The sequence below is a fragment of the Malaclemys terrapin genome, chromosome 18 (genome assembly GCF_027887155.1).
Source record: "Malaclemys terrapin pileata isolate rMalTer1 chromosome 18, rMalTer1.hap1, whole genome shotgun sequence".
Classification (NCBI taxonomy): Eukaryota; Metazoa; Chordata; order Testudines; family Emydidae; genus Malaclemys; species Malaclemys terrapin.
This window is the reverse complement of record NC_071522.1, coordinates 9252279-9266492: the sequence shown is the minus strand read 5'-3', so window position 1 is coordinate 9266492 and position 14214 is coordinate 9252279. Positions and strand designations below refer to the sequence as shown.

The 14214-nt window shown below is 37.7% G+C and overlaps 1 protein-coding gene across 4 annotated transcripts in view; it reads left to right on the top strand.

Moving 5' to 3' along the window:
* The window catches only part of NF1 (neurofibromin 1), a 169783-nt gene that overhangs the window by 72305 nt on the left and 83264 nt on the right, over positions 1-14214 (top strand). For all 4 annotated transcript variants that reach the window (XM_054008797.1, XM_054008794.1, XM_054008793.1 and 1 more), the window contains 5 exons: positions 4028-4186; positions 5773-5870; positions 6038-6184; positions 6695-6841; positions 8183-8293. In XM_054008797.1, the coding sequence (XP_053864772.1) occupies positions 4028-4186; positions 5773-5870; positions 6038-6184; positions 6695-6841; positions 8183-8293 (662 nt within the window). The remainder of the gene's footprint in view (positions 1-4027; positions 4187-5772; positions 5871-6037; positions 6185-6694; positions 6842-8182; positions 8294-14214) is intronic.

The window sequence follows — 14214 nt, the reverse complement described above, 5'->3', positions numbered from 1 at the left end:
GGTCTGGTTTATTTTAACATCTTGGTTTGTAGATGATGTGTTTTTTTCTGGAAGTGGGGAAACTCAGGTTAACACAAATACTGTACTGAAAAGTAGTTTCACTTCATTGTCGTTTGAATTATTTTTTATTCATTTTCCCTTAAGTTTTGCATTGTAAGTAACCAAAAAAATTTAGTATTTGTACTTATACAAAATGAGCAAATTTCCTAAGGTAAGCCACTACTGGGTTAAAGAAGATAGATTTTAAATTGACAATTTAGTATTATGCTTTTGATTTCCTTACAAGAAAATGTGTGTTGATATAGTGATGTCATTGGAAGTTAAGATTTATTGTGTCTTGAGCGATCTCGGTCTGTAGTGTGTGAATACTGTGGAGAATAAGATGCATAAAGGAAGAATGCATGGTATTATTCTGAAAAAAAGTTAATTAGTGATTGGTGAAATCGTGAGAATTTTGGGTGGATTTGTAAGTGAAGGAAAATAGTCTTTAATATGTGCTTTGTATTAATATGTTTTCCATGGCATTTCAGGTGAATTAGAAGTTGCATGACAGTCATTCTGGGTTAAGAACATCTTTAGTAGGGTTAGATTTTATCCTGAAACTCTATTTTTTCAAGGATTTAAAATTAGAAATCTTTTTGAAATACAGAGTCTAGGAAGAAAACGGGATTAAATATTCTAAATTTTACACTGGAGATTTATTCTTGCAACAGATGCAATTTACATTAAACACTCTATCATTTATTTCCTCCTATTTTTGAAAAATATAATAGTACTGTGTACTGAGTCTGTATAGGATTATCTTTAAACTTTACATTGCAAGGCTAAAGGCACATTTGAAACTTTTCAGAGGAAAGGCTGACCTTTCTTAATTTTATCTGATGGAGAATTATTCTGGTCCTAACAGTTTTCTTTTCTTTTAAACTACTACACCATTGCCGTTGAGAGAGAATAGATTTTTAACCATAATCCTTTTGATCCAGGAAAAAATGCTTTCTCCTGCTGGCCCTTGAGCAGTAACTTAAATTATACAGAGCCACACTGATATATTTTCAATGATGTATGCAACTGAACACTACTAATAAATACTTGATGTCTGAAGCAAAACGGTGTATTTATAGGAACATTACTGAGATTGGAGACTATTAAAATTTAAACTGTTTAAAATATTGCAAAATTTCATACCTTAAGACTTTTTGGTCAGTAGTGGTTAATAGAAATCAAATTTTGTTGCTGTTTACTGATAAAGTAGTCTGGTTTTGATTGACGTTTAAACTTTAGTACAGGACTTGTGATGTTTTAATGGATTGCGGTACTAAAAAAAATCTGCCATGTGACTATACTAACTTTTTAAAAAGCACTGCCTCTGAAAATAATATTCATTTATTTTGACATAATGTACATTTATTCTATCTTCGTTCTCGGTGGGGGTTCTTCAACTTTTAAGGTTCTTGGTACTAGTGATATTTGAAAAAGTAGCTGCCGTTCGATAACTGAAAGCTGTTTTAAACACGATAAGTAGTCAAGTTAAATATAAATTAAATAAACTGGGAACTATTACCCAAATACTTCAAATAATAATGCATGAAAACTTAACAGATTATAGTTTAATCACGCCTCTTCATCAGCAAAATTTACATGTTGAAGATTTCTAGGTTCTTTTACCCTTTGAAAATGAATTCTGAGGTCTGGAGAGCTTGCACAACTGTTACTTGTAATGATGCAGGTTCGCTACTACCCCCGGGTATCCTAAACCTTGATACCCATCTTTCTCATTCATAAGACACTTATATTGACGTTTAAAGTTCTTATAGGCAGAGGTGTCCCTGAGCTATTGCTTGCTTTTTCATCATTAGCTGTTTAGAATATTCCCTGGTGAGCTTGTTGAACTTCATGGTGTTCTCAGAGACCTCTATCAGCCTTCTTCTACAAGCAAATGAGAACACACACACTGATCCTGTTAATCTGTGTTGTCAATTACCTTCTGAAGGTACCTTTTCCACACTAACAATTCTTTTGTGCTTTCTCCCCACTCCATTTCTTCCATATACTTAAGACTAAGCGTCAGTAACATTTCATGGATGAAAGGTAATGAGACCTCTGAACTACCCCGAAGGGATTTTCTGCACTGTCTTCTCCTGTTCCAGAAACCAAGAAACAATTAAATGGAAGGGCCAAATAACATAATACTACAAAATCTGTTTGCAAAATTTAGGCTGTGGGGGTCACACCATGGTTGTTTCAGCTGCATTCATAACAGCTTAACTCCTCATGAATCCTGGAAACCTACATTCGCCGTGGCAGGATATCTTTATTTGTATTAAAATAACATTATTGCTGCATTTCTCTTCCCTTCTAAACAATAAGCTGTAGAACAATACATACTGTTCCACAGGCTATTTTGAAAAAGCACGTGCTCTTGGATCCAGTCATTGCATTCCCTGTTTGTTGCTTGGGACCTTAAATAGAACTTGATAAAGGATCAATCCTAAAAATATAGTTGTGAATATTTATTTGTAATTTATCCTTGACAGCATTGATTTTCGCACTGAATTTATTCCAGTAGCCTGCAAGTAATTTACATGTAATACGTACTTATCAGTACAATTTCTTCATGGATTGTCTGTCCTCCGCTTCATTCATTTTAAAATTGAGATGGTAGATCAAGCTGGGGAACTCTAGTATTGTATTAAAAGCCCTGTGTACAGCGAAAAACCATACTGATATATGTGATGATCAGATAAGTAAATCAACTTGTTTAATGCCTCGCCTCCTGCCGTTTCATGGAAAGGTGCTTTAAAGAACTATTGTCGGGTTTGAAGGGCATGAACTTTCATATCTACAGAAGTAGTTATCACTGTATCACCCACAGGAGAGTTTTCTAAGATCCCATAGTATAATTCTTACTGATGTTCTTCATCAGTCTAAGTAGTACATGTACTCAGTTTAGCAGTCTAGAAGGTTCTCCTCAGATCTCTGCATTTCTCAGAAACCTCATTCCAAAGATTTTTCAGATGAACTAACTTCCAGTCAATTTAGTGCCCTAAGCGGTAACAAGTTTTTCTTTTCAGCCCCTGAGTTCCTAAGCCTTTTTATTTATTTAAATGCAAAGAGTCTTTAGGTAATAACCCAGAAGACTTAGTTTCTCTTTCCATATATTTCATTCTGTTCATTCTACAAAATATTCTAACTATTTTGGACTGGATCCCAAAAAGTAGTACCCAAATCTACAGTTTTTCAGCAAATTCTGTTCCCATCTTTATATGATTTTGCTGGGCACTGAAGTGGATAAGAGGGAAGGGTAAATGTGTGCAAGTTAAGAATAATGTTGAAGAGCAGAATTCCTCTTTTCCAATATAACTGATCTGTTCTTGATCATATCATTACATTTGGCAAAATTGTTGAAGAGAAATAACCCACCATTTCAAGCTTTCTTTCAGGTTCCAATGAAGTCTTTCCTCCAAGGTTAAAAGTACCCAAGAATCATTATAATGTAAATTTTAATGGTGAAGAGGCTTCTGTGAGTAATCTTAAAAATCTGACAAATTAGAAACAACACTCTTCCCGTGTTTTTGACCAGGACATAATATATATCTGAATTGAATATGTTGGAATAATTGTCCACATTATTACTTTCTTTTATTACTTTAAAAAAATAATTTTTAAACTACTTCTTGGATTTGTACCAATTTGAACCTCTACTAAATAATTTCACCCACATGGGGATGGTTATATGAAACTTGCAGTAAAATTATGTACTGTCTGCTTTAAAAATCCCTCTTCCTCTTGCACTTAATTATGATGGTGTTATTTCTCTAGATTATTAAGCCATTATAACTCTGGATTTAAACAATATTCTCAAATCCGCATAATCCGACTCAAATGTATCAATCCTGTATAGTTATATTTATGGTCTGGAGTGTTTGATAAATACTTAAAATTGGACTACAGCTACTTTTTTCAGCATTCCTTCCTCTTTTACTTTAATTCAAACTGTGTCTTTATAATTCTCAACTTTACTTTTTAGGTTGTCAGCCAGCGGTTTCCTCAGAACAGCATTGGAGCAGTTGGAAGTGCCATGTTCCTAAGGTTCATCAATCCTGCAATTGTCTCCCCTTATGAGGCAGGGATTTTAGATAAAAAGCCTCCACCTAGAATTGAAAGGGGCTTGAAGTTAATGTCAAAGGTGAAGGATTGAATTTGCTTGATTCTGTATTTTTATTTGGACTTACTGTGTTTTCTAGCTGATTTAATTTGGCTTTAACTCTGTTTAAATAACTATAAGGAGACTTAGCTCAGCTTTACGTTTACTGTAGCCAAGACTTCAGTGTTTAAATGCATATGTTTTCTATTATTTTTACAGCTAATTTGAATTGCAGTTTCTGAACTATGCTTGGGTATACATCATAATTCTAATGTGCAGGCTTTACATCAGTCTAGTTCTTGAGGGGAAAGATTTGTATAAAAAACAAATATTTTGATGTCTCCCAGTAACCTAAATATAAAAGCCGTGTGCTGTTTGGCCTTCCGCCCATATTGCTATTTTTTTAATTCTCAAAAACTCTGTGTCAAAGTATTAGACAGTTGTGCAAAATTCAAGCTTTGGGCTGCAGAGTTCTGACTGAAAATTATTAATAGCTCAGAAGTGAAGGGGCACAAGAAATTAAGCAGGAGACGCTGATAACTCCTGTCTGAAAGGTAGTACGACTCAACATTTGTTCCTGTTAAATTTCAGTTCCTCACTTCTGAAAATTATTTTCAAAGCCTCGTGAAGATTTTGAACTTCAGTGGCTCTACATGTATCAGAAAACTTGACATGTGTGTGTGCCTTACTGTCATGTAAATATTTTAATGTTGAGTACGCCTCCGATGCCTCTAAATATACCTACATAGGAGGTTGTTGAAAAGCCTGTAAGGCACGATAGGCTGACTGCGCCTTTTTAATTACATTGTATAAAGCAATTTTGATGCAGCACAAAGGTAATTCCACTGGTACTTTACCTGAGAAATCTTTGCCACACATCTTATGTAAAAATATAGAAACCAGGCTTTCTCGTGGGCCTGTGGCCTGTAGTCAGCCCAAATATCTGTACTGCGGTTAACAGCTGCTTAGCTTGCGCCCAGCAAGTCTACGTCAGCTGGCTCAGGCTAATCACAGGTTTTTAAGTGTAGTGTAAACGTACCCTTACTGCACAGCAAGTTGGGCTGTTTGAAATAGCTGTACCTCAAAGTGCACTCACTTAGTGAATTTTGTAGTTGAAAAACTTATTTCCTGTAGACTTGATTCAACTAGTGATCGCTAATCGGTGTAATTATGCGAGTACTGAGAGTTTGGGGGAAGAAAACCCCATTCCATGGCTGCAAGAGGAATAAATCCCCCCTCATTCTTGAAGCCTACGTGAAAGCCAGTGAGCTTGTTCTGACCTGGCCCCAACTGCTCCCTGCCCTTTCTGTCCATTCCTGTAAAATTTCCCCCTTCTCACCACCCCTGGTGAAAAGGAGCCTTTAAAGGTGCAAACACCCCTTTTCTTCCAGCCAACTGGACAAAGATCCATTTACATCAAGATTGCAGTGGGCACAGTGTACTGAATTGAAATTAATTGGGTTGTTCAACAGTCTTTTTGTGTGTGTCCTGTGGATTTTTACAGATAAATAGAAGTGGATGAATCTGCCAAAGTGAGAAGAGATGTTTCATTGGCACAGCTGCATTAAGTGTAACGTGTAAAACCTCTGCGTGCCTATAACAATTCTATTTTCTATTTTATTGTTTAGATACTTCAAAGTATTGCCAACCATGTCTTGTTTACGAAAGAAGAACATATGCGGCCTTTTAATGACTTTGTAAAAAGCAACTTTGATGCAGCACGAAGGTAATCCCCGTGGTAGCTTACTTGAGGAATTTTTGCCACACATCTTATGTAAAAATATAGAAAGCAAGCAGAAAAATGCTTTCTCATGGCTCGGTGACCTGTTGTCAGCCTGCTGGACTGATTTTTTCCTTGCTAATCGGAGCAATTGGTTTTCTGTCTCCCCTTAGGTTTTTTCTTGATATTGCATCTGATTGTCCTGCTAGTGACACTGTCAATCACAGTCTCTCCTTCATTAGTGATGGCAACGTACTTGCCTTACACCGTTTACTTTGGAACAATCAGGAGAAGATTGGCCAGTATCTTTCCAGCAACAGGTAAAAGATTTGAATAGTATGTGGGAGGGAGTTGATGCAATTACAGTTCAAGATGACAAATCAATTAATTCACATCCTGGGGATTGGCATGGGCAGGTTGACTTTCATTCATTAGCTATTACTTAAAAGAACATTGAACTAACTTACTTCTCTTATGAACTTTTTTTTGTGAGGAGACCATTAGTTTGCAATATCCATAACTTTCCATTGCAGTTCTTCATATTACTGTTAGCCACTTACAGTAATCTACTTGTTTGCCTATGTCTCATTCATATTGAGACCTGTGCATCAGTTATGCTTTCTACTGTGAACAGATTTCTTATAGTTGTTCACTAAACACTGCAATACAAACTGCAGTATAAAATTTAACATTCTTTACTTGCCTAAAAATAATTGGAATGAGCAGCCAGCTCATTCATGGTAAAGGGAAGTTACTGGACAAAAATCAGGAGGGGTGCTGAGTGGTTAAGTAGGATTTGTTGTCTCTTGTAAGTAATATATTGTCTCTAGGGATCACAAAGCTGTTGGAAGGCGACCTTTTGACAAAATGGCTACTCTTCTTGCCTACCTGGGTCCACCTGAGCACAAGCCTGTGGCAGACACACACTGGTCCAGTCTAAATCTCACCAGTTCCAAATTTGAAGAATTTATGACTAGGTAATGGAGCTACTTGAAATTGGAAAAATTGTTTTTTTTTAAACTTTAAGCTATCAGTCTTATTTTGATGTAGCATGTACAATAACTCCTCACCTAACGTCGTCCCGGTTAACGTTGTTTCTTTGTTATGTTGCTGATCAGTTAGAGAACATGCTTGTTTAAAGTTGCACAACGCTCCCTTATAATGTTGTTTGGCAACCGCCTGCTTTGTCCACTGCTTACAGAAATAGCAGCCCGTTGGAGCTAGCTGGTGGGGGCTTGGAAGCAGGGTGGACCATCAGTCCCCCATCCACTCCCCTATGTTCCCTGTGCGGCAGTTGCACAGCAGGCTTTCAATTGCTCGGCAGTTCAGGTGTCCCTCCCCCACTGCCGTGTGCTGCTCCTGCCCTCTGCCTTGGTGCTGCTCCTTGGGAGCCTCCTGCTTGCTGTGCAGAGGTGGGGGGGAAGAAGGGTACTAATGTCAAGGTGTCCCTCGCTCCTGTACCCCATCTCCACAGAGCAGGGGCGGGACATGAGAGGGCTCAGGATGGAGGGAGCTTGTTGGCAGCAGCTGCTGTCTCAACTTGCTGATCTACTTGAAAAGGCCGTGTACTTAGAGGCAATGTACGTCTCTCTAACACACACGGTGTGTCTCTCTCTCCCTATTCCCCCACCCCCAAACACACACACACGGTGTGTGTCTCTGTGCTGTGTACTTCCCTCCATTTGTACTGCCGTGTACAGTGTGAGGCTACATTAACAACATGTTAACCCTTTGGGTTCAGCCGAGTGCTAGTTCATCATTTAGCAATAAGGCATTCCCTGGGAAATATCCCACCCTCTTCCACCCTTTGACTCCACCACTTCAACCAAGCTTCACAATAGTCTTTTATCTGGTGAAAAAAATTTCCCTGGAACCTAAACCCCCCTTATTTACAATAATTCTTATGGGGAAATTGGATTTGCTTAACATTGTTTCGCTTAACATAGCATTTTTCAGGAACATAATTACAACGTTAAGTGAGGAGTTACTGCATATACATAAGTACTTTCATACCTAATGATGTCTTTCGGGGTGGGGTGGGGGGGGAGAGGTAGAACCAAATTTAAAATATTTGAGTTCTTTTCCACTCAAAAATAGAGAAATAAACTCCATACGAAGTGATTTTTTTTATAACAAATGTCAGCTCATCGGTAATATGGAAAACTCTAAGAAAACAGATGTGGTGTTATTTAAAAATTAGCTTAACAGTATTTAATGAAATATTCAGACAGTTTTTAAAGTGCAAATGTGCAGTTTTTTCCCTAGATGTCTATGAACAAATGATGTCAATGTAAAGTAATAATTGTGCTGATTTCTAGGCACCAGGTACATGAAAAAGAGGAGTTCAAGGCATTGAAAACATTAAATATTTTCTATCAAGCTGGGACATCAAAAGCTGGCAATCCTGTTTTCTACTACATTGCTCGGCGGTAAGGAAACTTTTATCTTTCCTTTGTCTTATAATAAGCACTGTAATACCAAAAGCAGCAAGTGCATATAAGACAGATATATGTGCTTCTCACCAAACAGGAATTTGTGAATATATGAGATTTGAGGTGAGAATATACTCTTGTGGCCATCCAATTTCCTGGATCAGAAATTTATCAATATACATTGTATGGGCACCCATCCCATAGTGTCTGAGTGCCTGGTGGAATGTATTTAAAGTTCATTGTGAAAGGGTTACATTTTACTTTAGGAAGTGAAAAATTCAAGGTCAATTAATATTAAATTACCCCCACAGTGCATATAGATGGTACTAATGTTAAGTCATATCAATAACTTCCTTCTCTTCAGAATTTATTGCAGAAGAAAAATTGGGAATTAAATGCAAAATGAGGTGGCAAAATATGTCATGGAATAAAAATTTGAAAAATACTTAAATCCTATTTTCAGTAGTGATTTAGGCACGTAGGACCTAAGTCTCATTGAAAGTCCCTGGGACTTATGCTCCCAGATGCTTAAATTGTTTTTGAAAATGGAACTTGGGCTTATAAATCACTTTGGTACTTTTGAAAATTTTCATATGACATGGGGTGGTGCATATGATGTATGCAGAAGTCTGATTAAAGAAATGGGGAGAAAATCAGTTTAAGTAGTGAAGAATAGACTACAAGTTTTGCGAACTATTTAGAACCCAGGACTGTGGATATTTTAACTTTGGTCTTTCACCATACTAGAACAATTCACTAAAATAATGGATGATTTTTGCTACACTAATGTTGAAGGTTTCAAGAAATATATCTGACATAGGATTATTCTTTTCAGATTACCAAGGCAAGTATTTCACTGTAATCTTTTTTTAATTTTTACATCAATTTTACTAATAGTAGTGAAATGATTGCAGTTTAACATAGTTCGCATAACTAAGTAGTATTACTTATTGTTGACAAAGGATTACGCTTTAAGTTAAACATCAACAAAAATGCAAACCAAATAAAGTTGAAGTCTTGATCTTGACAAACAAAAAACCATAGCGTGAATGACAAGTGGAACATATAAGGATTTGAGATATCAGTGTGTCTTGCAGGAGAACAATCAGACAATTGCAAAGAGAGAACATGACCTCTTTTTATGGTTATCTGAGTTTATTAGGCCAAAACTTTTGGTTACTTTATTAGAATTGTGCACATGGGACACATGAGGATAGATACATAGGAAATAGGGTCATATTTGCATAATTTGGCTTTTGGGGCGGGTACGTATACTTATTTTCATACATAAAATGTAGCTTGGTAAAACAAGTGTAATAAGAGTAATTTCCATAGCTTACCAATATTTGTAATACATTTGGAGTTTGAGCTCTATTTGACCATCAGCTTGTTACAATTTGTTAGAGTGAAAAAAGTCGTACAGTTTTCTACATTTTTTTAATATAAAATGCTTGGACACTTTTTGATAATATTTCCAGAAATTTAATAACTTTACAAATTGAAAGTACTTATTCGAACATGGTCATTAATTTAGCAACCATAAGTATAGTACTGCTACTGATCCACAATAGTAAAACTCTCAGAATCGTGAAGAACATGTTGAAATGATAGAGGTTAATTGAAGTCAGAATGGTGATTCATAGAGAATTTGGACTCCAGAACTTGATTGTACTACCAGTGGTTAGGAAGTAATGAACGCTATTTTTACAACAATTAAGCAAGCAGTTACATTCACAACCGAATGATGGACATAGTAAAAGATGCAATAGTCATGAGAGTTAAGGTTGTAGCTACTGAGCCTCCATGCTGCCTTGTGCCTGTGCTATTAGTGACTGTTCCATTATTTGGTTGAATGCTGGTTCCATTAATAGGTTTAGTGTTGGCCGTCATCTTTGCTGCAGAGGAGCTAGGAGTCATCTTTGGTGCAGAAGAGCTAGGAGTCATGGTCGTCGCTGCTGTTGTGTTTGCTGGAGTGACTAAATGAACCTCATTTAAAAACATGAGAGGCAGGACTACACAGCACAATTTCAACAGCATCTTCTGTCTGTATTAAACATTTCACATAGTTAGTATTTTCACGTTGTCTGGCATTCTCGAGTTTTGCTAATATGAAGTATACATCTTTAAAAGAAAAAAACTGTTCTGTCATGTTAACTATTAGATTATTTTTCAGTGGAATCAGTAAATATCCCCAAGTTACTTCTTTGTTTTATCATTTTTCATCATTCTTAACTGTACACTTTGTATAATTTCCCTTGCATTAAACATGCAGTGATGCAAAGTAGAATGAAGTATTTTACCAAGAAACAGAATCTATAACACTTGTACTATGACAGTATTTTTTGTCTTTGTTTCCAAGATAAAATTATTTATTCTCAACTTGTAGGTACCAGTGTAAAATTCCAACAGTAAGCTACCTACCTATTGTAGATGTTTAGTCAATTTTACCACAAGATAATAATCCATACCTTATTCCAATTCGTTTCTTATGGTGAAAATAGATAACAGCTTCTGAAGAACCCCTCTGAGCGCAGCCTCTAAATTTACAACTGGTTTCTGCATTTATATATAAATTCCTGAAGATGTCGTCAGAAGAGCTAACAAGTGGTTGGCTCCAATCTTTGCATTTGAGTCTCTAATTTCCAGAGCAACAAACATAAACATAACGAAAATTCTACCCAACATCAATGAAGGAAGTAAAATAAATTTTGAGGCTTTTTCCTCATTCCGGAATACTGTACAGTATTAGAGTTCATAAATAAACACAACCCTCCCCCCATCACTTAAGGGAAAATGCATGCTACGTACTATTAAAATGTCTGTGAAGTACTAGACGGCTGAAAACTTCCAACTAAATTACTTTCATAACTAAAAGACTGCTAGATTTAGGAAGTATCAGAAGGGTAGCCGTGTTAGTCTGTATCCACAAAAACAATGAGGAGTCCAGTGGCATCTTAAAGACTAACAGATTTATTTAGGCATAAGCTTTTGTGGGTAAAAACCCCACTTCTTCAGATCCATGCCCAAATAAATGTTAGTCTTTAAGTGCCACCAGACTCCTCATTGTTTTTGTAGATTTAGGAAGCCGTTTTCAGTGCAAGAAATCCATTGGGGCAGCCACTTAAGAAATGAAAATGTGTGACCTGTTACAACTGCATGATTAAAAAGTCAACATTATTTTAAGAACACTTTGCACTTATATTGCATTTCACATTTTAAAATTACTTCACACAGGCCATTTGGTACAACTAGATAGTTACTTTAGGCTAGTTGTATGTATAGGAATTCTCTTGGCATGACCTGAGTTAGGGAATGCTGCCTAAGCTCCTCATCTTTCTCCTGGTGTGAGGCCTATAGTGCTGAGAGGGAAACCACATGAGAAAATGCTTAAAAAAAAACAAACAAACAAAAAATCAGCATTAGCTTATGCAAGGAAAACCCGAGGCTTGAAGGGGATGATGCTGAGGAGAATTGCCTTCCCATCACTCCACCCGCCCTCAGCCCAGCTATACTACTCACTACCATACAAGGGGTTTTCATGGAGTTGGAGGGAACAGGATGAATAGTGCTATTGAGTCTCTACCTCGCTTACCCCTTTTAGCAGAAATGCCACAATTTTCTGCTGTCTAAGGTTTTTTTGAGACACAATCTAGCTCTTTGAGGACTAATGAATGGTCATCATTTTGGCTGAGAGAATGGCTGAAATAAGCCTTTTCAGTGTCTGAATTGAAAAGTCAGCTAGCGGTATGAATGGCTGTATACGAAGTGTGACTATTGAGTAACCTTGTAAAAATCAATTGTGAAAATGAGCAACTAATAAACTGTGTATGCTCTTATGGTAGCTAACCTGCATTAAATCAGCATAGTTGAGGTGTTTCACGTATTTCATAATGGAGACATGAGATTAAATTTCAAGTTATTTAAAATGGGTGGCATATGAATACATGGCCATTTTTTAGCTTTATTGATTTTTATTCAAATATTATTGAACTAATATTAAAATAATATTGTTCCATTGAAGATTATAGCTTATGCAACTAATTTTTAGTTTCCTTAGTAACACTGTGTAGCTTCTTTGTACGTAGTGTGCCTTTGCTGAAGTGCCTTACTGTTGAATGAGTAATTCTATACTCGGAGGACTCAAATTGAAACTCAGGTTTGTCTGAGCATTGTGGTTACACTGATAACTGGAAAAACAACTCTTCCTTAAAAGCTTAAAGTAATTAAGGTAAAGTGAGCACAGCACTCAGATAGTGAAACGAGCCTACAAGTCTTAATACAGTGTGCCATTTATTTACAATTACTTCACTTTCATTTCTTCCAACAGAATCCTGAGGCCCTGTCTACACTCAAAGTTGCAGCAGTTTTGTTAAAGACGTGTTCTTTTTTTGCATGTTGGTCCCTATGTATATTCCCCTGTGGGTTCATATGCACTGCATGCAGCGGAGACTGGAGAATTCTGGCAAGTATTGTCCGTTGGTCTGCACCACTGCAGTTGCTCTCCTTGTGTTCCGTACTGAGGTATACAAGGGGTGGTGCAGACTGACACCACTCCAGTTTCTTCTTACCGCTACATGGCCTGAGTTGGAATCCTCCAGTGTCAGGAACTGATCCTCTTTGATATTCTTTCCTATAAATATTTGCAAATTTTATGTTAGTTGTTAATAGTTTTCATAGTTAGATTAGTAGTTAGTTAGAATCTCCACTCTGGGGAATCTTCTGATTCCTTGTCTTGGGACTTAGATTATACCCAGCCGCCTGGGCTTTAAGAATTGTCTCTTTCCCCTGCTCCTTTTCGGTCAGCGACAGCCACCAGTGCTGTCTCTGCTACCTTAGATAAGCTCATACCTCTGCTATATGCAATATTCACGGCTCCTTTCCCAACCGAACATGGCAGGTATGAGAACTCTGACTTCAGAAGTACCTAATGGAACGTGCCATGAGACCTCAGTTGGATCCAGGAAACCCCCCTGCACATCTGTCTGAGACATTGAGGCGCATGTTTCCTAGCTCAATGTATCATGCGAGAGCGACTAGAGCGGAAGACTCTTTGTCTGGGCCCTCTTATGAGAGTAAGAGGTATTCTCCTAAATAAGAGCTGATCCCCTCCTAGATCTTCTAAGAGAAGAGATCCTGTCCAAGCTGGGCAAATCTTTGCATCCAGGACACAGGGACTTGGGTCTTCTGTGCCTTTTGATCATGGTCATGAGGCTTGGGAAGAGGAAGGATCCTACAACACTGACCTCGGTACTAACTAAAACAAAGCATAGGGAGCTAAAGGGTCGTGAACCAGTGGTATTGACGGTAACCAGGGGTTGGAGGCTCCATCACTGGTGGTACTGTGGCAAGCCCAGAAGGAACTACTGACTACCAAGTGTTCTTTTATACCAACTCCAGTGGCACAAAGCAAAGAGAGACAGCCTTCTAAGGCTCCAGCATCCTACACCATACCAGGGGATATCTTCATCCTCCTGATCTTGCAGTCCCCCTTGTTGTTGGGATCAACCCTAATGAGAGAGAATCTAACACCAAGGAAAAGCTCATCTCCCATTCCACCCACTAACCATGGTTTCCTGACACTGGTACTGACTTGCACCACTGATGGAACTGGACCTGACCTGACCTTCTCATTTTCCAGAGAGTCAGACATTTCAGTGGAGTCATCTCCTCCACCACTGAGGGAGTTCAGTCCAGATAGAAGTTTGAGAGTCTCCTGCTTCCAGCCTCATCCATTCAAGTGGGAGGGAATCCCCACTCTCAGGATTGATGGTACCCAATGCCTTGGGGACCACCACAATTTATTTTTGATCCTTCATATTGGCCTTATTGGGGACCATGAGACCCAGAGTCCATTGATCCCATAGGGAATCCTACCCACCCTTCTTCCCCAAGAGACCAATCGAAGCCACCTGAACTAT